Here is a 27,579-nt window from a genome sequence, read left to right on the forward strand (position 1 = left end):
AGTGAAAGAAAAAATAAGGTGGCTCAACGCTTTTCTCTACAAACTCTAACATTATTGTATGAACTAAAAAATGCTTAAAGATGTAGCTTTCCTGTGATTCATTGAACTAATACTGAGTTTCAAAGCCACTGTTTCAGAGAACTGCTTCACTTCTGAGATTCGTGGAGTCGGAAAACGTCAGGCACCTGTGAACAGGTATTCCAGTACAGGTCCTTCTCGAAATATTAGCATATTGTGATAAAGTTCATTATTTTCCATAATGTCATGATGAAAATTTAACATTAATATATTTTAGATTCATTGCACACTAACTGAAATATTTCAGGTCTTTTATTGTCTTAATACGGATGATTTTGGCATACAGCTCATGAAAACCCAAAATTCCTATCTCACAAAATTAGCATATTTCATCCGACCAATAAAAGAAAAGTTTTTTTAATACAAAAAACGTCAACCTTCAAATAATCATGTACAGTTATGCACTCAATACTTTGTCGGGAATCCTTTGGCAGAAATGACTGCTTCAATGCGGCGTGGCATGGAGGCAATCAGCCTGTGGCACAGCTGAGGTCTTATGGAGGCCCAGGATGCTTCGATAGCGGCCTTTAGCTCATCCAGAGTGTTGGGTCTTGAGTCTCTCAACGTTCTCTTCACAATATCCCACAGATTCTCTATGGGGTTCAGGTCAGGAGAGTTGGCAGGCCAATTGAGCACAGTGATACCATGGTCAGTAAACCATTTACCAGTGGTTTTGGCACTGTGAGCAGGTGCCAGGTCGTGCTGAAAAATGAAATCTTCATCTCCATAAAGCTTTTCAGCAGATGGAAGCATGAATTGCTCCAAAATCTCCTGATAGCTAGCTGCATTGACCCTGCCCTTGATAAAACACAGTGGACCAACACCAGCAGCTGACACGGCACCCCAGACCATCACTGACTGTGGGTACTTGACACTGGACTTCTGGCATTTTGGCATTTCCTTCTCCCCAGTCTTCCTCCAGACTCTGGCACCTTGATTTCCGAATGACATGCAGAATTTGCTTTCATCCGAAAAAGTACTTTGGACCACTGAGCAACAGTCCAGTGCTGCTTCTCTGTAGCCCAGGTCTGGGGAATGCGGCACCTGTAGCCTATTTCCTGCACACGCCTGTGCACGGTGGCTCTGGATGTTTCTACTCCAGACTCAGTCCACTGCTTCCGCAGGTCCCCCAAGGTCTGGAATCGGCCCTTCTCCACAATCTTCCTCAGGGTCCGGTCACCTCTTCTCGTTGTGCAGCGTTTTCTGACACAGTTTTTCCTTTCCACAGACTTCCCACTGAGGTGCCTTGATACAGCACTCTGGGAACAGCCTATTCGTTCAGAAATTTCTTTCTGTGTCTTACCCTCTTGCTTGAGGGTGTCAATAGTGGCCTTCTGGACAGCAGTCAGGTCGGCAGTCTTACCCATGATTGGGGTTTTGAGTGATGAACCAGGCTGGGAGTTTTAAAGGCCTCAGGAATCTTTTGCAGGTGTTTAGAGTTAACTTGTTGATTCAGATGATTAGGTTCATAGCTCGTTTAGAGACCCTTTTAATGATATGCTAATTTTGTGAGATAGGAATTTTGGGTTTTCATGAGCTGTATGCCAAAATCATCCGTATTAAGACAATAAAAGACCTGAAATATTTCAGTTAGTGTGCAATGAATCTAAAATATATGAATGTTAAATTTTCATCATGACATTATGGAAAATAATGAACTTTATCACAATATGCTAATATTTTGAGAAGGACCTGTATAATCTGCGTGTAAAACATTTACTGCTTTTAAACGAAGGTCACCTGTTGAAACCATATTTTTCAGAGAATGAATGACCTCCCTAATTGGACTCAGCACTGCTGTTTTTATGAAACAATAAATGATTCAGTTACACGAAATCAGCAGCTAGTCTTGAATGTTGGGTCGGTAGGTGTTCTATTACTTTACTATACCTGGTAATAAATTATTTGCCATGAAGAAATATAATTTCCATAAGTAATTCCATGGGAATGATGTTTTGCTATGATTTTGAACAATACAGTAGCTTGACTCAGGTGAGTCTTTTTACAGATGCATAATTTTAGTTGTGTTGTAAACTGAGGGCTCCTCCGGTAACAAACATAAAGCATTTATGTGTGATGCTGTGCATCTTCTTACATTGTTCTGCTCTGAGGGGAAGGCACCGATGCCCACTCTGGTGGTGTACGCCTTAACGACCCCGTAAACCTCCCCGACGTTCTGAGGAGGCATGCCGAGGCCGGTGCACACCCCGCCCACGGTGCAGTTGGACGACGTCACAAACGGATAGGTGCCTGCGAAGAAATCTACACTAAGGACTCATACGTTTCACTACAAAACAAATGTGCATCTTACCACAAAATACAGGCACACTGGTATAAAATGCAATCAACACCCTTTCTGCTTTTAGGTTACTATTTAAGAATAATTTTGTCTTACATCAATTTACATTATTAAATAAAATCCACTGCCTCTCCAACATTTTTAAACTCAGTAAAAATAAACCAGGCAGTAGCTGTATCCCAGCTTTCATGTGCTCTTGATGCAAATGCTCACCTCATTAAAGTCTCCAGTTTGCAAATAAGAGTTTCGATAAGAGATTTATGCAAGTTGAAAACTTAGTGCTATGGAGATGCTTCCCAGCAAAATATATGAGATCAGAAAGACAGGCTTTATTGCAACCAAGGTGTTTTGATAATAGTGTTGAGAGTGGTCAGTGCTCACAATAATAAAAGGTCTGTTCTGATGCAAGCTAATTCCTGAAAATTACTATAATTCTGCTCGACTAATAGACAGAGTGCAAGCGGTCACCCTCGTGCTCATGCAGTAAGGTGTGAGAGTGCACCTAAACCCCAGACACAGGAGCACGTCAGGAACAGGTAAACTTACCTTCATCCTAGTCTGAGCTCCAAGGAGGCTTTTGTAAAGAGCAATGCAAACCTTAATATTAACTGACCATGATCACCATTAGATAAGGAACATATGCTCTGGCTTACTGACCAAAGTCTATGTCAAGAAGTGCTGCGTTGGCTCCTTCCACCAGGATCTTCATGGGAGGACCATGAAGAGCCTCGTACATGAAGTGCACTCCGTCCCTCACCATCGGCTTAAGCTGCTCCACGTAGTCCTAAATCAAAAAAATACAAACCAGCCTTCAAATTCGGTTTTAGATGATCATCATTTTTATTTGGATAACTTCTATTGATTACCTTTAATTTAACCAGCTCTCCTTCTATATCAATCTCCAGTGTCGGATACATGGCTTTGTACTGCTGAGCCAGCACTTTGTACCTGTAAAGGGTGGTCATTTCTGATTAGTTACATGTCATTGTCACTCTCTTAACATCACACACTTTACTGTCACATCATACTGTGAAATAAACGTTTCCTCAATGAATGCATTTCTGCAATCTCAAAATAAGTTAAAAACAAAATCCATTCTTTGACGGGATGTCCTGATCCCAGGGTCGTGCACCAACATGATGAGTGGCATCAACGTTTTGAGAAACTTTTAAAATGGACAATGCTGCCAGATGCTTTTACCAGATAAATTGGAACTATGCATATCATTCTCTTGGATCATTAACTAGCTCTCAAGGAGAAAACGGAAGATGTAAGCTGATAAAGTTTTAGGAAAAACAATTGATTTTTTTACGCAGAAAAGAGTGTAATTTCCCCTAAAGGAAAGTGCGTGGTGATTGTCGTGTTTACATATATGTATAGGTTTATATCTGAATTAACTTCTTTGTCATTTAATTAGTCTGTGGTTTTGTGAGAATCATCTCCCCCACCCTTCTTACCTTCTCACCTTTCCTCTGCTTCTGTTACTTTTTTGCTCTTCATAATTGACCTGACATGCCCACTTCGTTGTCTAAACTAGATGTGGGTCGTCATTCCTTTAATTGAATAAGGTCAGTTATGCATCAGGGGGTTTTATTCTACTATCCTCTCTCTTGAAGTGCAAATATGCCCTGACACAGTCAAGGCAACCAGACCCCCTTCTGTTTACCTAAGCTGTCAGGAGAGGACACCGGGATACAAAATGAACAACTGTTTTAACCATATTTAATACAAGGGCATTCCTCCCAAACATAAATCACTAGTCACACTGAGACAAAAATGCAGATGTAGCATCCTGAATCAAACATTAAGTAGAAATTGGAGTAAAAACGCAGGGTGGATTCCATGGGGGTTCATGTATGTGTTTGGGTGCACAGGTTTACAACATCTATCCATCGTGTTTAAATGAGCGAGAGATGAGGAACACCCTTGAGAGGTCACTTATCGCATTTTCGTCACGATTTGGGAAATTATTTAATATAACAGGAAATTAAATCTCAGTTTACCAACATTTAGACAGAGTTTTACTGTTAAAATAACGATCAGCTGTAATGAACTCACTTGTTTTCAGGTGGGTTTAGAGTGAAAGAAATAAATTCCAGGAGGATGATGACAAAAACAAAGTCTTGAATTATTGTAGCATAAACCAATGAGCTCAGCCCGACGGATTTTAGGTTGTTCTCCAATGCGGTCCTGAGTCTGTGAGTCAAAACTTCATTTTGAGAGTTCAGCTTATTTCTAGCCTGACATCTGATCCTTGTACAGAGGGATGGAAGATCAGGGTGGCTGTTAAAAACATCAATTATAAAAAATCTGGACTATTTTACAGATGAGGAAATAATAAATTAGCTAGATCTGCCACCTAGTGTTTTGTGTCTGCACATGCATTAATACATGAATATGCATGAAATATGCTCATGTGGGTTATGGCTTGTGGGAGCTTATACAAGTTAATATGATCACATCTTGCCCTGTGATGGACTGGCAACCTGTCCAGGGTGTACCCCGCCTCTCACCCGTAGACTACTGGAGAGTCACCAGCACTAGCTCCCCCCTGATCCAGTACGGTAGATGCTGGTGCAGAAAATGGATGGATGGATGATAAAATCTGATATTTTATATATACTGAGGGGATCCAGAATAAATGTCAAAAGCTATTTCAGCACCAGATAAAACCTTAAATATATCAATTTGTCTCTAAATCAATTGGCTCATATTTTATCCTTGCAGTGTAAAATCCAGCTAAATGCTTGTTTTTTTCAGGGTCGAAAATAGAGATATAGAAGTTGAGTTCCTAACCTTGTATTTGAAAGAATGTCAGTATTTTTAAACATGAAACAAAATAAAGAATGGAATGGACAGTATCAATGTTAGTTTTACCAACTAGAGTCAAGCAAATAAACTCATAGGCAAACAGGTTGATACAAACTGAGAGGGTAAAGTAAAATCTCATAAAGCGGGAACAGACCTTTCAGAGAACTGAGTAAAGTCGGCCAGTAAATCACATATCCTGAGACCACTGCGTGCCGCCTTGGCCGAGTACACCGGACCAATCCCCTTCTTTGTCGTCCCGAGGCTGAGCGGGGCCAAGAGCAGGAGAGGGAGGAGATAATTAACCAAAATATTAGCATGAATTCACATCTGCCACTTTATTCCAACAGAGTTCATCATGCCATCACACAAAAAACTCTCAACATTTAATCACCCAGTAGGTTTGACTTAAACTAAAGAGAAAATCTTCTGCAACCTTTGGTTATTTCTGCAGATTCAACAACAGACACAAAACCAACCATGTCTGGTAAGCTGATCACAAATTTCTTATTTTAATGTTTTGGATGTATTTTTAATAATTTTTTTTTATCTCAGCTGACAGAAAAAATACCGTCTCCAACTGTGGCATCATCACAAGTTCACCTTTTACACGCAGAAAAGTATCAAAGAATGACTATCAGAAAACTATTTAAACTAAATGCACATTTTTCATTAAGGCAACATGTCAACATCTACATCTGATAAGTCCTTCTATTAAAAGGAAAACTTGGCTCAGCTACATTTGCCGAGCAAACATGCAAACCGCAGAACATAAATAGACAAAGATCCTCAGTTAATATAGAGTTTCACCATGTGTGCCACAGTGGATTTACCAGTACGACAAAAAAACACTTTTTATTTTTTTCTTGATGAATTAAATTGTCTGAGATGTTAAAGCTAATAAAAAACATTCTAATGGATCCTGCTCTAGAAGAATTTTAAGCCTATTGCTTTGATCAACAGCAAAATTTAAAATGTAGAAGTAAGGAGCACATTTATATCCACAACCTTAAATATCACCCAGAATTCCTTTCAACTTGCAACACAAAACTGAAGCCATCAAAGGTCAAAGGCTGTTAGTAGACACAAGCCTAAACTAATCAGTGACTGTTGTTAAAAAAAAATGACATTTTATTATGCATCTAAAAATGCTTCATGTATTTTTGGACTCTGAACTTTTGCTTTTCTTCATTTTTAGGGCAACAGACATTAAATTATATCACAGTATCGATCTAGATGCGTTCAAAGAAAAAAAATGTAGTTTTAAACATGTAATTTTGATAATACTGTATGATCCTGAACTTCTATAAAGGATTGTAATATTTTGGGTCTGGTACTCGTAAACAGCTTGTTTCTGAATGAACGCAGTCTATGTGATCTGACTCCAGCAGAGCGTGACCTGTAGCTGCCGGGAACCCACCAGCCTGACGCATCAAACAGCTGAAAGCTTATAATGACTGTGTCATTACAGCGTCTAATCTCTCTGCCTCTAGCAAATATTCGCTGGGAATTTTTCTGCTTTGCTTGAATAAGATGCCAACTTGATTTACTTCATGGAGCAGGCTTAGACGTCTGTGCAAACCAGGAAATATCTTTAAGAAGCATGAGGTGAATTTATTGTTTATCTGCCTTCAGTTTGGTTCCTACCAATTGCACATGAAAAAAACATTAATCTCATAACTGTAATTGCTTCATTAGAATGATCCTCTGATCACTAGGCTAAAAAACATAAAACTTGAATCACTTCATTAATCAAGTTAGAATAGAACAGTTTTTGATGGTCTAATTATTGGTTTTATGACCAAAAAACAACAACTTTAAGGAACATTTTGGGAGAAGGAAAGTGAGGAAACTTGAGCTTTTTGAACACAGCCTGGACATCCAGCGAACTGGGCCAGAACTTCAGAGACAAATTATAGTTTTAGTAGCAACATACAGACATACCCCTGTGCATCAATTCAAGTAAATTATGACAAAGCCACAATCAGAATTTTCTTTAAAAAATAATTCATTCAACACCATAAAAATGTAGCTTTCTAGCTTTTAAGTGACACATGAGGTGTAACCCCTGAGCTTTATGTGCTGGTAAAGCACCTCTTTTTAACCGTATTGCTTTTAAAGCACCCTTAAGCAAGCAGTCATTGTGAAACAGTAGGAAACCAAATAACAGGCTAAAGTTAATTTAGTGAGAAAGCTAATTAAAAAAAGGGATAACTGCACCTGGCATAAAGAAATCAGTGCTTTCTTTACAAGGATGGTGCAATTGACCAAACTGTCCATGTCGACCGTCCTAACCACCTTCATCTCATTTTGCTCACAAAGGAAATTATCACTTAGAAAAAAGCTTTCAAGCTGCCACGGTAACAATGTCTATGTCGAAATACAGGTCCTTCTCAAAATATTAGCATATTGTGATAAAGTTCATTATTTTCCATAATGTCGTGATGAAAATTTAACATTCATATATTTTAGATTCATTGCACACTAACTGAAATATTTCAGGTCTTTTATTGTCTTAATACGGATGATTTTGGCATACAGCTCATGAAAACCCAAAATTCCTATCTCACAAAATTAGCATATCATTAAAAGGGTCTCTAAACGAGCTATGAACCTAATCATCTGAATCAACGAGTTAACTCTAAACACCTGCTAAAGATTCCTGAGGCCTTTAAAACTCCCAGCCTGGTTCATCACTCAAAACCCCAATCATGGGTAAGACTGCCGACCTGACTGCTGTCCAGAAGGCCACTATTGACACCCTCAAGCAAGAGGGTAAGACACAGAAAGACATTTCTGAACGAATAGGCTGTTCCCAGAGTGCTGTATCAAGGCACCTCAGTGGGAAGTCTGTGGGAAGGAAAAAGTGTGGCAGAAAACGCTGCACAACGAGAAGAGGTGACCGGACCCTGAGGAAGATTGTGGAGAAGGGCCGATTCCAGACCTTGGGGGACCTGCGGAAGCAGTGGACTGAGTCTGGAGTAGAAACATCCAGAGCCACCGTGCACAGGCGTGTGCAGGAAATGGGCTACAGGTGCCGCATTCCCCAGGTCAAGCCCCCTTTGAACCAGAAACAGCGGCAGAAGCGCCTGACCTGGGCTACAGAGAAGCAGCACTGGACTGTTGCTCAGTGGTCCAAAGTACTTTTTTCGGATGAAAGCAAATTCTGCATGTCATTCGGAAATCAAGGTGCCAGAATCTGGAGGAAGACTGGAGGGAAGGAAATGCCAAAATGCCAGAAGTCCAGTGTCAAGTACCCACAGTCAGTGATGGTCTGGGGTGCCGTGTCAGCTGCTGGTGTTGGTCCACTGTGTTTTATCAAGGGCAGGGTCAATGCAGCTAGCTATCAGGAGATTTTGGAGCACTTCATGCTTCTATCTGCTGAAAAGCTTTATGGAGATGAAGATTTCATTTTTCAGCACAACCTGGCACCTGCTCACAGTGCCAAAACCACTGGTAAATGGTTTACTGACCATGGTATCACTGTGCTCAATTGGCCTGCCAACTCTCCTGACCTGAACCCCATAGAGAATCTGTGGGATATTGTGAAGAGAACGTTGAGAGACTCAAGACCCAACACTCTGGATGAGCTAAAGGCCGCTATCGAAGCATCCTGGGCCTCCTTAAGACCCCAGCAGTGCCACAGGCTGATTGCCTCCGTGCCACGCCGCATTGAAGCAGTCATTTCTGCAAAAGGATTCCTGACCAAGTATTGAGTGCATAACTGTACATGATTATTTGAAGGTTGACGTTTTTGTATTAAAAACACTTTTTTTTATTGGTCGGATGAAATATGCTAATTTTGTGAGATAGGAATTTTGGGTTTTCATGAGCTGTATGCCAAAATCATCCGTATTAAGACAATAAAAGACCTGAAATATTTCAGTTAGTGTGCAATGAATCTAAAATATATGAATGTTAAATTTTCATCATGACATTATGGAAAATAATGAACTTTATCACAATATGCTAATATTTTGAGAAGGACCTGTATTTGTCCATCTGTACTTGTACTACACCAGTATTCTGCACTACCAAACAAAGGGGTGTAAAGAGCTTTTTTTCCCCCATCTTTTTTTATTGTCAAACACAAGTTATGAATTCAGCTTAATAGACTGAATGTCTGTAATGTAAAGACACATTCTCCAACATAACTGTGAAAGAAGGACATCGATAATACTAGAACTAGAACTCACACGTCATTCCTTTCTGGATGACCTGTATGTAGGATCGGTCGATTACCGGTGTCAAGATTGACCAAGATTTTTTTTAAAGTTACTGTTAAAATCACAATAATTCTTCTTCACACAATATCTACACTTCAAAGTCCTTACCATGAGAGTGGAGAAAGTGGCTGGAGTTTTCTATGACTTTATGGAGCAAAAAGAAACACAGCTGCCCCTCAATCATCTGTACAATAGTGTATAGCTGCAGCTACTCATGTGTCAAATATAAAAAAAATAACAATAAATGTTACAGATAACATTATTATTATTAGCATAATTTCTCTAATAAAAAACCCAAATAGATCATGTTTTACATTTTATTACATTTTTGTGTAAATACTACACTTTACACTGTAGAGACTCTCAAACCAACACATGCCTACTTACAAGATTTCGAAATGTCCAAGTGAAACAAAAGTAAAAGCTGACTTGACTTCGGCTCCCGTGTTCATGCGTATGGATATGTTGAGGTGAGTTTGTGTGTGTGTCCTAACCATTTTTCAGAGCAACAGGTTTCTTACTTCTTGCCTGCTTGCTCTTGCCTCTGCTGCTCCTGAACACCATCGACCGCTTGGTGGAAGTCAAACACTGCGGAGGAGGTAGAGAAGGGACACACTCTCACACACCTCAGAGAAAGCAGGACTCACGCATCCACAAATATACACCCGGGCAGAGCTGGCAGGACTTACCTATATGTGCTCTGTCTGAGATAATCAGCCTTTTCTCCCAGTCTTTCAGGCCTAAACATACAGAGGAATACCTTTAATCTCCACTGTGTCTACTACAGCACACTGTCATAAACCTCTTTTCTTCAGCAAGGATTAAAACATTTGTTTTCCTCACTTTTTCCTTTGCGTTGGTTTTTTCCAGCCTCTTCAAACAGGCCTGGAAGATGGATCACAACACCATTTCCTGAAACAAAAACCCAAACGAGATTTAAAATTACAGTTTCTGAATAAACCCAGCCATTAATTTAAATTTTACCAAATGAACCATGCTTAATTATTGACAACAGTACTTTTCCCAACCAGTTAAATAACTCAGACGTGTCTAACATCCCTTTTTCAGGGTCCCTACGCTTCGTACATTAAAAACTTTCTGAAGATTTTTCAAATTTCTAAATCCGTGTCTGGGCCAATTGATGTGCCGATACAGGGATTTGCTGTAGTTATCCTAAAACACCATAGAAAAGCCCAACATGTACAAAAAAGACTGCTTAAAGGTCATTGCAGTAGCAGTAACTAAAACGTTTAGAAAGAAACTATACTTTTAATTTGAGCACACAGAAATTTAAAAAAAATGTAAAATCCCACATAGTAATTGGAAATAACAGTTTTCCTAAAAAAATTATGTGGAGATTTGCTTCAGCAAAGACTCATCATTGATCAGTTTGGAAGAACGTTGGATTAGTAATCCATGACTTTCTGTATCCCTGGAGTACAAATATAATGTGACACAGAGACGCATTTCTCTTCTCTACAAAATAAAAAGACAAGAGAACATGTCATTTAAGTAAGGCAGATGTGTGTTTATTTACAACAGACCTCTACTTGCCATCCTGCCAACACAAAGAGGGGGCAAGATGGTAAGGGAAGTTAAGAAAATATCTCCAAAGCTCCTTGTAAGAGAACTGCAGTAAAGACTGGCATGGTGGGGTCACAGAGTCTCCATAGCAACCATTTATTTTAGGGTTTTGGTACACATCTCTACAAGGTGTGTCAATATGTGCGGAATATGCTGTGAATTAACTCTTTAAACAAGAGGTAACGACCCATACCAGGTGATGCCATGATGATCAGAACTAATTACTTTAAATACATTTAAAATACATTTTTTTTAAATTTGTTGCTGCAAAACAAATCTGGGCAGATTACAGAGTGCCAGAGTGTGGACAGTCTAATATGAAATAGATGACAAAGGGATTGATTTGTTTATTATTACTATTATTATTATTAGGGATGCACTGATATGAACATTTGGGAAATGTTGCTGTTCTAGCCGATCACCGATATTTACAGTCATATATATATATATATATATATATATATATATACTTTATATTTCCCTACCCTTTTGACACTGTGAATAAATGACTGACATAAACTGCTGACATTGCTTCTCTGCTCCAGTTAAACACCCCACAATCCTGTGCTGCATCACTATCACTGTTATATGCCCAAACAAATACCACATGAACACCCTCTCCGACCCCTCCAGAAAAACACATAGACAAAAAGCAACAAGATGGAAATAAACATTATTATTATTATTAATATAATATTATATATATAGATATATATAGATCTATATATATCTATATAGATATAGATACGTATAGATTTTGTTTATTATCATTTAAGGATCTTGCATGTTAGATCCTGTCCTATGTACCTCATGACAGTAGGTGGTGATGTACAACTGAAGCTGGTAATGGAATCTGCTATTAAAAGCAAAGAAGAAGAAGTTGGAGGAAATTGCGCCACTTGCAAAGCCGTGCTGGAGTTTGTGACTGCAGTTCAAGAATGTAATGCTGGAGGCAGAGTTTGAACAAATCTTGTGGTTGCTGCATGGGAGAGTCTGTTACATTAATTTTCTGGAGTTACAGACGGATTTGTTTTAAAAGTGCAGAACTAATGAGACCATCATGCCGGTAATGAGTGTATGTAAACCGCTCACCAGAACTGAGTGTTTACAATGCAGCATCTGACGCTTGAAAAGACAACGAGAGCGGCTTGTTGCCAACACAATCACAGCGTCTCAGATTGTGTCATCTCCTCAGCATCTGATGAGACCAATTCTCCTCGTTTCTGCTGTAAATTCATGCTGTAACTTTTAATATGTACGATAAGATCTTAACAGAGTAATGCTGGGTTATCAAAGTCACATAAAGACAAAGGTGACAGAATTTCATTCAGTTTGAATATTAAGTATCAAGCAAAGATCAAAGACTTGGTGCAAATACACATTTTAGCAGAGCTGCTGCTCCATCAGGCAGATGTTGACTAACAGGGTTTACAAAAGGACAGTTTCTAATAAACTGCATTAGTAAAAAATATAGATGTTGTAAAAGAGAAATATGTGGAAACAATATAAACCGAAACGCTTCTCACACTACAAGGTCTTCTGAAACAGAGTAGCACTAATGTGTCATGCATCAAAAAGAAGATAAGGAGATGTGATAAAACTGTATGTTGAAGCGCAGATGTGTGGAGTGTTTGGGAGCCTTAAAGGAAGAGTTAGGACTCCATTAGCTAATGAAGTTAGTGCAGATGAGTGGATGTGATGCAGCCTGCAGTCTGGCACCGAGTCAGGCTGGTCACAGTGTCTGTAGCAGTGATTAAAATGGATCGTGAAAGTTTAAAACTAATATCTTGATCAATTTGCTATAAATAATAGTGAAGGATGCCCTTGTTAGTGTGCCCAAATGTGAGCGTGTAGATTGCATAAAAATGACAGCGTGCTGATTTTACACACCAATAAAGGCGGTGACTTTGGGGTTGATGATGCCGCTGGGTAGGAGGTGAAAGTCGTACTCCACAGAGTCCACCACCACCGTGTGTCCGGCGTTGTTGCCGCCCTGCAGAGAAGCAGCAGAAAGCTGATGAGGAAAGGCAACAGAAACACAGAGAGGCCTGCTGGAAGCTTGGATTTTATTTAGGCTTTTTAGGAACATGAGAAAGGGCTAAATTGTCTGACAAGTAGCAGCAAGCAGGATGCCAACTGTTTGTATTGTTGGGCACACAGGAACACCGACATGAATTGTTGGTATGCTGTTTGTCATGTTAAAGGTGTTAGAAACATCACACCCGAAACCAATCCAACAAGTCCAGGCAAGACTTCTTAATGGCAAGATAAAGTGAAAGTCTACAACTCACAGCTCAACTGTCAAGCAGTATTCATTTTTAACGTGAGACACAGTAGCTGGAGGAAGAATATCTGGTTCCACCACAGTCTTAACCGCAAGCTCTATAAAATGAAAAGCTCAAACGCAAGATTTGGCTGTTTCCACACATAGATCAGTTACACGTTTAGCAGCTTTTAATGGGACTGCTGTCCTTGTCCTATTAACCAGAGGCACGGAGGAGTGAATCAATGTATTCATCAATCCACGTCAATGCGGTCTGAAACCATAATTACTGAAACGCCACCTTTTAGCTCATTAGCATTGAGCTTTTTCCATTGTTACATCACAGAGTACAACATGTGACCGACACTTTAAAGGTCAGGATATTACGACCAATCTGAGTGGAAAATTGGGCAATGAGCCTGAACTCTCCTGGATTTCTCTGAGAGTTTGCTAGAAATGCGATTTCTTTTTCAATGATACTAATTAGGCCGAGACTAGTTTTCACTATAAAAGTATACTGAGATTTTAATAAGCTGCAGTCTAAAAACTGGTAAAAAGTTCCATCTTTCTCTTTCCTACTGTCTAAAGTCCTTTTAATGACATGTCAGAAAAAGTGGCTGAATGGAACATAGTCCTATCTGCTGCTGCATACTACCAGTCAGCTGGCTGAAAGGTAGCTACCACACATTTCCCTCGACGCAAATTCAATTTGCTTGCACTCAATTTTACATTATAAGGCAGGCATTTATCCCGAGGTTTCCTCAAAACGATGACATATACAGTGCAGTAAAAAAGTATTTGCCCCCAAACAGATTTCTTTTATTATGCTTTGTTGTCACAGTGAAATGTTTCACATCAAACTAATTTTAAAATCAGATAGAACGGGAACAATTAATCAGATTAACTGTGATTATTCGATTATTGAAATAATCATCAACTTATTTAGTATAATCGAATAATCGTTATATAGAGTATAAATACTCTATATAAATAACCAGTAATTAATGCAAAATTGTGCAAACAAAATATAACTTTGGATTTAAGATGAAAAACATTTTTTTTTGGTAAATGTGCTCTATCCAGACCTCTTCAAGTGGCATAGCTTTAACCTCACCTGATTTAAATTCTGTACAAAATCTCCTATTAAGACCCTTTTGCAATCTGATTATTAATCAGTTAAATCAAACAAATAATTGACAGATTAATCGATTATCAAAATAGCCGTTAGTTGCAGCCCTAATATTAGACAAGATGAGTACCGGTAAATACAAAAGGGAGTTTTCAAATGATTTCATTTAATACCAAAGAGCAAAGGTATCCCAACCAACCTGGCCACACCTTTCCCTCTAAACCTCAGATCAGGTTGTTCCATCCTTGGTAACTGCTATCAATGTTTGCAATAACTGGCAATTAGGTTTTTACATCACCCTCTTTATAAAGAATTGTTTTTATTCAGCCACACTTCATCTATGAGCGGTCAAGAGATTTTCCCAAAAAGTCCTGAGGATCCTCAAGATCTTTTTTGGTAAATGTAAGATCAGTCTTTTTCTTTTGTGACCTCCTGGATGAGTTGCTGATTAGCTCTTGGAATAACTTTGGTAGGGTGGCAACACCTGGGAAGGTTAATCCCTGCTTTGTGTTTTCTTCTTTGGTGGATAATTGAATGAACTGTGGTTCACTAGAGTGCCAAAGCCATAGAAATGGTTCTGCAACCCTTTCAACACTGACAGATGTCAATGACTGTTTTTCATCTGTCCTTAAATTTCTTTAGATCCGGGGATGATGTGTTGCATTTTAAGATCTTTCAATTACTTTGTGTTGTCAGACAGGTTTAATTTAGGTAATTTCCTGTTTCCACAATCTGGTGACAATCAAGTCTGAGTGTAGTTAGCATAAATAAAACCAGCCTTCCAAACAAATATGGTTAATCACAGGTAAGTGACCATTTAACAGGAGGGGCAATTATTTTTCTCTTAGGGGCCAGGTAGGATTATATCAAATAATTAAAAAACTTTTTAAGTTATGACAATAATGATTCTAGAAGTAAAATTACCAACGAAAAGCATAAAAACAGTTTGAGGAATTATGAGACAAAAAAGCAAAGTTAAATTTAACTGCAAATCCATTTTTTCCCCTTGCCTCTTTTGCCTTTAGTCCATCCCTCTGACCAGGATTTGCCTGTGAGTTCATAAATCAAAGCCATCATGTGCTTTTACCACAAAAAGTTATTCCTGGCCAGCACAGCACCCTGCAGGTGCAGAGGGTAACACATGATTGGGGCAGAGATGCCTCTCCTTTTTAGATAGCACTTTTACAATCCACCCATCCCCAACAGACCCAAAGAACTGCGCTCTGCTTCACACAGTCCCGTGATCGGACTCTCATTCCCAACATAACAAACCAAACTGTTAGTGGTCTGACACTTGCTGCTGTCCAGCGCTGAAAAGTCAGTACAGCAAATTAAAGTCACATTGAAATGCAATAATAATCGTTAAATTATGAAGATAGAGATAAAGTGCAGATGAATAAAGCTTTCATTTAAAGTAATTTTTTGGCTCTACTGGCCTTTATTATTTTTTTCAGAGTATCTTTTTGACAGTGAGTAGACAGGAAATGGTGCGGAAAGAGTGGGGAAAGGCAGCGCAGAAGGCATCAACAGGCTGGGATTCGATCCCGCGACAGCCTGCGTCGAGGACTGAGACCTCCATACATGGGCTGCACGCTTAACCCCTTATGCCACCAGCTCCACGCCCATGTTTTCATATAAAGAAAAATTCACAGCACAACTAAGAGTAGATCAGGTATGACTTTTGGTTTAAGAAATAATGAGTTACTTAGTAATGTACTTTTATGATTGGTAAATATCTTCCCTACAAGTTTGCATTGTTTGTGAGGGTAACAATTTATAGCTTTTACTAAAATATAAACAGTCAATCAGTTGCTTACGTTCAACATTCTTCCGTGTCATTTCATTTCATTTCCTCTGCTCATCAGTCCATTCATCCCTGATTACAATTTGACATTAAGCAGAAAATGACCACTTGTGTACACAATTGATGTACCCTGACTGGAATCAAAAGCTTAGAAAACAACAGATTAATACAGAATCATATACTTTGTAACATCCTCTCAGTCTTTGAAACATGAAAGCACAGATATGATTATATTAACAGTTCAAGGTGTAAAAGTTGATGTTTCCACATGTTTTTATCCATATTTGCTCTGCGAGGGATAATTTCTTTACATGAGAGAAAACAGTTCAATGTTCAGATGTTGCTCCCATAATTTACACAATACATCATGGGTTGTATTGTAAGGTAAAGATGTGTAGTATTTCTAAATTGCAACATTTCTGCCACATAATCTTTCAGCATGTTCAGAAATTGGGTGGCAGCCTGGCTTAGATGGAGATCCAAAAGTGTTTTCTGCAGTATCAAACACGTAGAAAGGTGATGCGGTGTAAAGCTTTGTATCTTCACTGAAAAGCAAGACAGAGGCTATCGTGCAATAGACCATAAAACACATCTTTCTTACTATTCAAAGCTCATCTGTTGTTGTCATTTTGCATCATAGTTAAATTTAGAACACAAGTGACATCTATTAAATGGAAAACCTTCCTGATTTTATCTTCTATACCTACTGTACATCTATCTTTACCTGTGCAAAACCAAACAATCACACAGAGATTTGAACAGTTTGCTGAAAGTCAAGTATGGTTAAGCTCTCAATTCCAACCTTTTATTTGCTTTAAAAATGGTTTGATCTTACACTCCTTTGCTTTTGCTCTTTAAAATCTCAGTCACGTTGTAGCATATGGTCAGTTATTAATGTCAGCCTATACCTCAGAATTACAAATGATGTGTACGTCTGTTTTCAGTATTTGAACAGAACAAACTGCAGAATTGTGGATTTTGACATGTCATATTTGGAAATTGAAGCCACAGATGGCAGTGTGACCACTGCTGGTGTAAAAAAGTCAAAGTCGCCTTTTGGCGTTTGTGTACAGTCTGTGTTTAATGTAAATCTAAAAGACAATTAATATAATCAACAAATAGGACTTAAAAAGCAGCTTTATGACAATATGGCTGCTATGACAATATATAGGGTAACTACAATATCTCACAAAAGTGAGTACACCTCTCAGCTTTTTTGGAAATAGTTTATTATTATTTTCATGGGACAACTTCTTTGGATGACCATGGAAAGGCCTGTTCTGAGTGGAACCAGCCCTGTTAAACCTCTGTATGGTCATGGCCGTCGTGCTACACCTCAGGTTCAGGCTGTTGGCATCTTCTTATAGCCTCGGCCATCTTTATGTAGAGCAGCAATTTATTTTTCCAGATCCTCAGAGCTCTTTGACACGAGTGCCATGTTGAACCAGTATGAGAGTGTGAGAGCGATGATACCAAATCTAACACACCTGCTCCCCATTCACACCTGAGACCTTGTAGCACTAACAGGTCATATGACACCAGGGAAATGGCTAATTGGGCACAATTTGGACATTTTCACTTAGGGGTGTACTCACTTTTGTTTCCAGTGGTTTAGACATTGATGGCTGTGTGTTGTGTTATTTTGAGGAGACAGCAAATTTACACTGTTATACAAGCTGTACACTGACTACTTTACATTGTAGCAAAGTGTCATTTCTTCACATGAAAAGATATATATATTTTTTTACAAAAATGTGAGGGGTGGAATTACTTTTGTGAGATTCTGTATAGCGTATTGCATCGATTCTGAATATTGCTCCAGTGTTACATCAGCCAAGGATTTTATGTGTGTTAAAATCTAGTTTCATTACATGAGAATTCTTGCACAACTGGGTCTGAAGCTGAGTAAACAAACAGTAAATCCTTGAATGTTTTCTGAACAGAAAGTGTGATGGTGTGCACACACACACTGTCAAAGTAAAAACAGAACAGAAACTTCTATTTTGGTTCCATCGCGCACTGTTCAGCTTTGGCATTACGTTTTTTCTGCTTGTGTGAGATTACAACCAAAAACTTCAATGTAATCTACTCAGGTTTTATGTGACAGACTACCAAAGAGGTGCGTGCATCACTATGGAAAAATGTTACAAAGGGAGTTGTATTTGGATTCAGACCTCAACAAATTACCTTCAGAAGCCACGTAACCAGAAACTCCCTGAGTGATTTCATAAAGAACTAGTATAAATGTTATTCTGATGTTTTTCTAGGCTGAACGCAGATGCATGAAAAAACAAACATTTTGACAGCTGTGTATCACTTTTCTTCCACTTTATATCTATGTAAAACTTGATTTACATCAGTCATATAAAATTCAAAAAAATATCTTGAAGTTTTTAGTTGTTTTGAGTCAAAGAAGCGCTTATTCTAGATATGATTTGCCATTTTGATGCAGCAAACAAATACGTTAGGAACGTCAGAATACTGTAATTTCACTCAAATGATTAAGCATGTCACTATGTCAGACTTTTGACCTCTTAGATGGTGGAGAATCAAAACTAATTAAATATCCTGATACCACAGGACAAGCAAAGGGCATAAGTGTGAAGAAAAAGCCTTTTGTTCTGCTTTGGAGGACACACGTACCTATTTCAGTTTTGACTGTATATGGCATATAGAGAATGTCAGCATCTGTTTACCCAGCGTGAAGAGGAAAGACTAATAGGGCAACGGTTCCTATTCCTCAGGTCTTACTTTTCCAAACTATAACAGAATCTCATGGATTGATCTGTGCTTCATGTAGGTACCTCCAGCTGATATATTACATCCATTCTGAAGTATTTCTAGCAATGCATTATGATCCCTAACTGATTCTACAACTTCCAACATGTCCGAGCTGAGATATGATCCGTTCCTTCTTCCTACGCAGCCTTTTTGTCCTACGTTCTCACAGAGAGTCACCATGGTGTTTTCACAAACAGAGATCAGACTCCAAGGCAACATATTTAATCTGCTTTAATAGTCTGACCAACACCCAAAACCTGAGCCATGGATGTGATGAAGAAAAGGAGCGTAAGCACCTAGGGAATCTGTTTCAGCACCCGGCAAACAAGTGTGTATGCTTACCTGATATCCAACAATACGCCCCTGCTAACTTTCTCATGCATTTGCTCCCTCTTCTTCACCAGGGCCTTACTCTCACAGGCCCATGGTGTAACGAACACCAAAAAGAACTGATTGCAGAGCCAGTTTTATAAAAAGACCAACACTATCTGCTTCAGCTCTTCACTCCTTCTTCACGTATCAGCGAGCCCTCCACTAAACATGCACCCACAAGGCATGGGAGGGACGCTGTGCAGGAAGCCAAAACCTGCTTTCTCATTTTAAATCCAGCTCCATTCTTGGCAATACTGTCTGTAGAAAGACACTTAGAATGAGCCTTGTTATGTCAACTTGTTATCAACAGAGTTAACTAATAGCTCTCTGAACACGGCAGGTATTCTGAGCATTCCAAAGATAAACACCACGGTTATCCCAGGCAGAATGAGGAAAATGTTATTGAGCTTTGCTGTTTGGATAAAGAACAAACCTCATTAATAACATGTAATGACTAAGCTAAGTGAACCCTAAAGACCTCAAATGTCCCTAATCAGGATCCCTCTCAAATTTCTAGATTTCTTCTACATCACTTTTTGAAAACAAAACTGGAATTTGACATAAATGGAACAAAACAATTTCCCAGCTGGTTTTATTATCTGCATGTTGTGAAACAACACAGCGCTAAAACTGGGTTCTGATTCGCCTTTTTCATTACTTGTTGCATTAGACTTAGACCGGCTCTGCTTTAAAATCTAAAAACAAACACTTGTAAAATCTCTATTTGTACTCTAAAGTTTTCGGGGTTTAAGTGACAAAAAAAAAAAAAAAAAAAAAACGGTCTTTTTTGCAACCAGATGTCAGACTTCCTAATTAATCCAAATCTGGATGGGAGAAAAAGCAGTGAATTGGCCCTTTATTGAATTTAGAAGAATGTGATTCATCTAAAGTGTTCAATCGGCAACAGAAAAATCAAAATAATCGATGAGTTGGACAAAACTTAAGATATGACCTGGAAAATTAAAATAAATCTGTGCAAAATGATATTTACTTTTCAGAAATTCAGCTAAGTTTTATCATTTTGGTATATGAAGCAGAGTCAGGAAATGCAATACATTTAAGAGGTAAATAAAGGCCAATAAACCAGAGCTAATTAGGAGAGGTGTCCAGGTTGAAAGCTTTAGATGAAAAGAAATCCCTACATTCGCAGCTCGGTTGCAGACATGTCGCTCTTTACTGTCTTTTAATTAGAAAAATGCCAAAATATTAGAGAAAACAGAACCTCAGAATTCAGTCTATTTGTGTCTACAACTGACTGGAAAGGGGAGGAAAGAAGAAATTATTACGACTTTATAAAATTCAGACTAAACTTTACCTTACCTCCAGGTCACTTCAATAAAAAGCAGATCTAATAGATGGTTATAAATTACAAAACTGTTATGGTAAAACTCCTGATTGGATGCCTTCAGAGGGGTAGGCGAGAGTATGTGAACTGAAAAAAAACTAACCGGCAGGGACACCTCAATTTTATACATCTAATCAAGAACATAAAACATGCTCATTATAAAGGAATAATAAATGATGCAGATGTAGCAGACTTTTCCAAATGTTCAAGTACCTGTAAAATAGATCAATCCAGGACATTACAAGTGGTCTTATGCTGTAGGTTAGTGGAGACAGGGAGACCAAACATGACCAGTCTGCAGCAGGACAACCAGACTACAGGCTGCTTCTAGCTCTATGCCTTTACAGAGCGAGGCTTTTCAAACATTTTACCTCATTCCCCCTCAGCTGCTTTCACTCACGATCACACGTACCATTTTCTCTGGAAATATAAAGCTGACTTTACATTTTTGCTAAAATCTTTAGAGTGAACAAACCCAACGTCACAGCTGCTTTCTCAAATTCGTAGCATTTAGGTGGCATGGTTTGCATGTGTCAAAGTATGTGTGAATAACTAGCGCGTTATCTGTTATGGCTAAAAAGGCGCCAATAGTTTTAGGAAGCTGTTGCAAACATAAAGCAGTCAAAATAAAACGGTGCACAACAGTATTTCTATGAAGAACAAGCAGCCACAAGAGGCAAAGGCTCACTTTAAAATTCAGCAGAGAAACAGCACTGAACCTTTTTCATTTGCTATCATTAAGATTTATAATGGTTAGTTTTGTAAATCTGTACATGCATTATGCAGTATTCTTGTTAAATATCATAAATGACGATGTGACTTGTAATTTGCCTTCTGTGATCAAGATGCTTACAACTCTGTGCTTCAGCATCTCAGCTGCTGTCATCTAATTCAGGCTAGGCCACTGAGGGCGGTGTGGGTCAATCTGATTGGCCCAATAGTTTGGCCTGCAGATTGTGAATGTAAGGCACTTGGAAATATAATAGTCTCCCACATATTCCAGTACTTAGAGACAGTCACATGCATCTTTAACATTCCTAGAAAGGCTTACATTATACATGGATTACTAAACTCTATGTAAATGTAAATATGTTGTATTCAAACATATATTAGTGGCCTGTGTACTTTGCAAATAAAGGCTAGTTTAATGTATGGTTGGTGTGGGCTCTACAAAGTAGAGAAATGCATAATATTGTTTGCTTTTCATTTCCAGTGGGCTACAATAATTCTACTGCATCAATTTAGAGCTTTAACTGCACTAATGTTGCCATTAAAGCCATAATAACATTATTATCATGACAATAAGGATAAATGGGAATCAGGGTTAATGATATGCGTGATATGGCTCCCCGCCCAGGACACCCTTCCACCAGGGGGTGGTACAAGCGCTCGAGAAAAGAAAATATTCTGGGGGTGCTTCTGGGAAGTTCAACCCTAATCTAAAAGGGCAAATTCAATACATATCTAGTTAATACTCTCCTCCCTAGACTGGTCAAATCTGAACTCTATAATTCTAGGCATCTACAGGGGTTGGACAATGAAACTGAAACACCTGTCATTTTAGTGTGGGAGGTTTCATGGCTAAATTGGACCAGCCTGGTAGCCAGTCTTTATTGATTGCACAATGCACCAGTAAGAGCAGAGTGTGAAGGTTCAATTAGCAGGGTAAGAGCACAGTTTTGCACAAAATATTCAAATGCACACAACATTATGGGTGACATACCAGAGTTCAAAAGAGGACAAATTGTTGGTGCACGTCTTGCTGGCGCATCTGTGACCAAGACAGCAAGTCTTTGTGATGTATCAAGAGCCACGGTATCCAGGGTAATGTCAGCATACCACCAAGAAGGATGAACCACATCCAACAGGATTAACTGTGGACGCAAGAGGAAGCTGTCTGAAAGGGAAGTTCGGGTGCTAACCCGGATTGTATCCAAAAAACATAAAACCACGGCTGCCCAAATCACGGCAGAATTAAATGTGCACCTCAACTCTCTTGTTTCCACCAGAACTGTCCATCAGGAGCTCCACAGGGTCAATATACACGGCCGGGCTGCTATAGCCAAACCTTTGGTCACTCATGCCAATGCCAAACGTCGGTTTCAATGGTGCAAGGAGCACAAATCTTGGGCTGTGGACAATGTGAAACATGTATTGTTCTCTGATGAGTCCACCTTTACTGTTTTCCCCACATCCAGGAGAGTTACGGTGTGGAGAAGCCCCAAAGAAGCGTACCACCCAGACTGTTGCATGCCCAGAGTGAAGCATGGGGGTGGATCAGTGATGGTTTGGGCTGCCATATCATGGCATTCCCTTGGCCCAATACTTGTGCTAGATGGGCGCGTCACTGCCAAGGACTACCGAACCATTCTTGAGGACCATGTGCATCCAATGGTTCAAACATTGTATCCTGAAGGCAGTGCTGTGTATCAGGATGACAATGCACCAATACACACAGCAAGACTGGTGAAAGATTGGTTTGATGAACATGAAAGTGAAGTTGAACATCTCCCATGGCCTGCACAGTCACCAGATCTAAATAGTATTGAGCCACTTTGGGGTGTTTTGGAGGAGCGAGTCAGGAAACGTTTTCCTCCACCAGTATCACGTAGTGACCTGGCCACTATCCTGCAAGAAGAATGGGTTAAAATCCCTCTGACCACTATGCAGGACTTGTATATGTCATTCCCAAGACTAATTGATGCTGTATTGGCCACAAAAGGAGGCCCTACACCATACTAATAAATTATTGTGGTCTGAAACCAGGTGTTTCAGTTTCATTGTCCAAGCCCTGTACTTGTACTAAAGACGATTTTCTTAAGTTCCAAGCTAATATCTGAATGGGGAAGTAAGTTAAGTGACTTTGGACGTGGCACGATTGTTGATGCTCTATTGGGATTTCAACAAACAACCATCTTTCAGGTTTATCAACAATGGTTACAAAAAGAGAAAATATCCATTGAGCGGCAGTTCTGTGGACAAAAATGTTTTGTTGATGTCAGCTAAGAGTAGATCCTAGGCTACAATTCACACAAGCTCACCAAAATTAGATGGTTCTAAAAACATGGTCTCGTCCCTCTTTCAGAATGGACGACGAGATGGTAGGATCAAAATTTGGTGTTAACATTGGGGAACCATGGATGTAGGCTGCTCCGTACCAATGGTTCAGGCTGGTGGTGATATAGCAGTGATATAGCAGTGGGGGGATACGTTTTGGCACACTTTGGGCACTTTATTAAAAACTGAGCATTGTGTAATTGCCAGAGCCCATTTGAGAATTGTTGCTGACAATATCCATTCCTTTTTGACCGCAGTGTACCCATCTTCTGATGATTAGTTCCAGCAGACCATTGCACCGTGTCACAAAGCTCAAATTATCTTAGACTGGTTTCTTGAACATGACGTGAGTTCACTGTACTCCATCGGCCTCCACAGTCACTAGATCTCAATCCAATAGACCACCTGTAGGATATGATGGAATAAGAGATTTACTTCATAGAAGTGCAAATCTGCAGCAACTGTGTGATACTATCAAGTCAATATGGACCGAAATATCTGAGGAATGCATCTGACACCTTGTTGAATCTATGCCGCTAAGTATGAACAAAACCGAATGTATTAATCCTCATCTTTAGGTCTTCTGATTTCATCAGCATAAGCAAAATTACATTCAAATTCTGTAGCCTTTTAGTTGTTTCCAAAAAAGGCTGATGGTGTTAGCTTTGTATACTATTCTGCTTTGAACCTGTCTTTTCTGGCACAGAAAACTATTGCAAATGATAGGTGGAACTACGAAGTTACTTCCATAATCTCACCGTTTCTAAAACACTAAAAAGACCTTTAAATGGCAAGAGACCATTTACACTACATCTATATAATAATAACCCACTAAAATTCCAATCGTTTGGGATGTCAGAAGATGGTATTGCACAGGCAACAAAAACAGAGTCAACTTAAACAACTATGCTTTAAAGTATTCATTGTAGGGGATAGTGGCTGCTATACTATGTTTACCATTAACTATCATACACCAATATTACAGTTGTTTAAAGATCTAAGCAGCTAGCAGGAATTCAAGGTGACTTTAGCAAACAGCAGCTCAGTCCGTTATTGGTAAGCCTGGTACAAACAATGGTGCATTCAAGCGATATCTGCAAAGCTGGATAAAATGTGTCAAGATATCATTCTGAATATGATGGTGCTTAGCTTAATGCTAACCCTGTGAAACACCTGAGGTATAAATGTGTAGCAGCACTTCTGCCATCATCTCGGTGTTTCTCTGAGCGAGAGAAACTCCGACTCACATTAGTTCCGTTTGACTTCCCCTAATTAAACGAGGTGACATGAACGCAGCGTCACTCCGACGAAGGTAACAAGCGTCGTTTAGCTAGCGACCGTCGGTTACCTGTGGGGATTTGCCCGCTCACAGCAGGCGCTTCATAACTCGGGAGCTCACCCACCTGACATCTGCACACCATGTCCGCGTCTTGCGCCAGGAGATCCACAACTTTCCCTTTCCCCTCGTCGCCCCACTGAGCCCCGAGCACCACGGTCACTCTGTTGCCAACGGGCGGTCTCGGTAGTGTCCGTTTCGTCGCGCTGCCGCTGTCGTCCGAGGCCCCGGCGGCTTCCTGACTCCCGCTTTCAGACATTTCTGCTGCGTTCTCCGCCGACTGAGTGGCTGTCTTACGGACTGAGCAGCTGCTCCGGCTGCTGCTGCTGCAGCTGCTGCTAGAGAACTGAGAGGACGGTCCGTCCACAGCGACTGTAGGAGCTGGGAAGTAACGCTCTGCACATGCGCGGCCGTTCGGATTGTGAAATGCTCAAATGTTAACTGAAAACAACAACAAAAAGCTTCCGGGTTGCTGCTTTGCCGTCAAATAAACAATAACTTGCCCTAAAACATTTATTTTAGAGTCTCCCAGTGAATCGTCGTCTCCTCTACAATCTCAGGTGACACTGACTTGTGGAGATGTTGTAGCCATTTAAATACATCAGTTAAAGGAAATACACAAATGCAGAAAATACACTGTAATTAAAGTCTTGCATGTATTATTAACGATGTATAAATAATGGGCTCCTGTGATATGTGCACGTAACCACCACTTGGTCTATCACACAAAATCCAAAAAATTGCAAGGCACTGATGGTGCACAAATTTACTTTTACCCCAAGAAAATTGAAATTCGCAGATAAATGTATTTTCTAATTTTATGAGTCTTTATGAATATTGTCAGGTTATTGTCATTCCTGTTTATATGAATCGATTTTGATTCATATAAACAGACTGAGTACCAAGGGGTTTGTTATCATACAGGAACCATATTAAGTTTGCGTTAGTGTAAAGTGTCATTAAAGGACATAAAATAGGCTTAGAAGAAAAACGAAAAGCTTCACCATAACAGGCACCTAAACCTTATTCACTGGCAATATTCTGAACAAAGAAAGCCTACTGGAAAAAGCAATCATTTATGCTGCATTGACTAATAGTGAAGTAATACTAATAACAAATACTATTTAATACTAAATCCTGTTGCAGTTGATCAATAAGGGATTTAAACGCCTGCATGTTGCTTAACGCCGTTAACAAAAGCACACAATAATTTATTAGTTGTTGATAAGCATAATGATAATTGGATTTTTTAAAGATTTCAAAAAAGTAATTACGTAAATGAAGTTTATTTATATAACACCATTCATAAATTATTAAATTAAATGAAAGGAGTTAAAAAGACAGCAAATACAAGGCATAAAGATAGTAAAAAGACAACATAAAAACAGAAAAATAACATGACATTTATAACTACTAGTATGAAGACTGTTCATAGTGGAGAAAAGTGACCTTTTTGATTATAGACCATAATTTAGAAAGAAGTTTGGATACTTTTCAAAATGCCCTTGTTGAAATGTGAGGATTTCATTTTTTATGTTCTGCAACGAACTGAAACTACACATGACACATGAAAGCTTAAAACTTCAGAGTTGTATGTAATTGCTAAAGTAGTATATTAAAAAAATAAATAAATAGTCTGTGTGGAGTAACAGAAAACAGTTTTATATTTTAACAAAGCTTGTTTAAGATCTAGTTAATCTAGAAGTATATTTTGTATATTGACATGTATTTTTGTATATTTATATTCCATCGGAGCAGAAAAAGAACCAAAAAAGCAGTAAGAAATGAATATCAGCATTATTTACTGGAACATTTAAAAATGACATTTAGACAGAAGCAGTTAAAGCACAGATCACATTTAAGAACAACGCAACTATCTTAACAGTTAACATAGTTAATAACTAAGTATCCACACTGTTATTTAGATCCAACAACTTTAATACATTTTGTTAAAAAAAGTTAACTGAAGTTTCTCTTTTGCAAGGTTTGTGCTCCTGTTTGTTACTGTCTGAACAATTTGGTTATCTCTAGTGGTAGTAAAAGATATATACAGTCACCTTATGACGGTCTGTGTATTTTTCTAACATATTTGGGCATATGGATATTTAATATCCATTTTAACAATACAGAAACATTTAACATAAATAAACAACAAAAAAGGAAAAAAAAAATAATATTTACATTGTGAAGGATGTAATAAGATGAACATGGTTGGAACATAGCTAGAAAGTGTTTTGGAGTTTTTGCCCAGTTTAAATCTCAAGTATTTATTTTGGTGTGCTCCTGACTGTTGAAGTGAGAGTGAACTCCATAGTGGGATCTAAAGAGTTGTCTAAGGCCTTCAGAAAGAAGGTCGTAGCAGCTTATGAGTCTGATAAGAGATTTAAACAGGTCTTAAAAACAACTGCCAACATGCCCAAGTTTGGCCATCCAAGCAAGTTCATAATGGAAGCAGACCACAAGAGTCCCAAAAACCTTTAAATGTCATCACATAACC

The 27,579-nt window shown here is 38.9% G+C and overlaps 1 protein-coding gene across 1 annotated transcript in view; it reads right to left on the reverse strand.

Moving 5' to 3' along the window:
• adss2 (adenylosuccinate synthase 2) overlaps positions 1 to 25,495 on the reverse strand; it is a 30,134-nt gene extending 4,639 nt beyond the window's left edge. The window contains exons 1-9 of the mRNA XM_047351914.1: positions 25,150 to 25,495; positions 12,886 to 12,988; positions 10,255 to 10,323; positions 10,101 to 10,151; positions 9,933 to 9,999; positions 5,343 to 5,450; positions 3,244 to 3,325; positions 3,035 to 3,161; positions 2,174 to 2,328 (exon numbers count right to left, since the gene is read on the reverse strand). Coding sequence (XP_047207870.1) covers positions 2,174 to 2,328; positions 3,035 to 3,161; positions 3,244 to 3,325; positions 5,343 to 5,450; positions 9,933 to 9,999; positions 10,101 to 10,151; positions 10,255 to 10,323; positions 12,886 to 12,988; positions 25,150 to 25,341 — 954 coding nt within the window. The 5' untranslated portion in view covers positions 25,342 to 25,495. The remainder of the gene's footprint in view (positions 1 to 2,173; positions 2,329 to 3,034; positions 3,162 to 3,243; positions 3,326 to 5,342; positions 5,451 to 9,932; positions 10,000 to 10,100; positions 10,152 to 10,254; positions 10,324 to 12,885; positions 12,989 to 25,149) is intronic.
• Positions 25,496 to 27,579: the final 2,084 nt, after the last annotated feature.

Source organism: Girardinichthys multiradiatus, chromosome 22 (genome assembly GCF_021462225.1).
Source record: "Girardinichthys multiradiatus isolate DD_20200921_A chromosome 22, DD_fGirMul_XY1, whole genome shotgun sequence".
Taxonomy (NCBI): Eukaryota; Metazoa; Chordata; class Actinopteri; order Cyprinodontiformes; family Goodeidae; genus Girardinichthys; species Girardinichthys multiradiatus.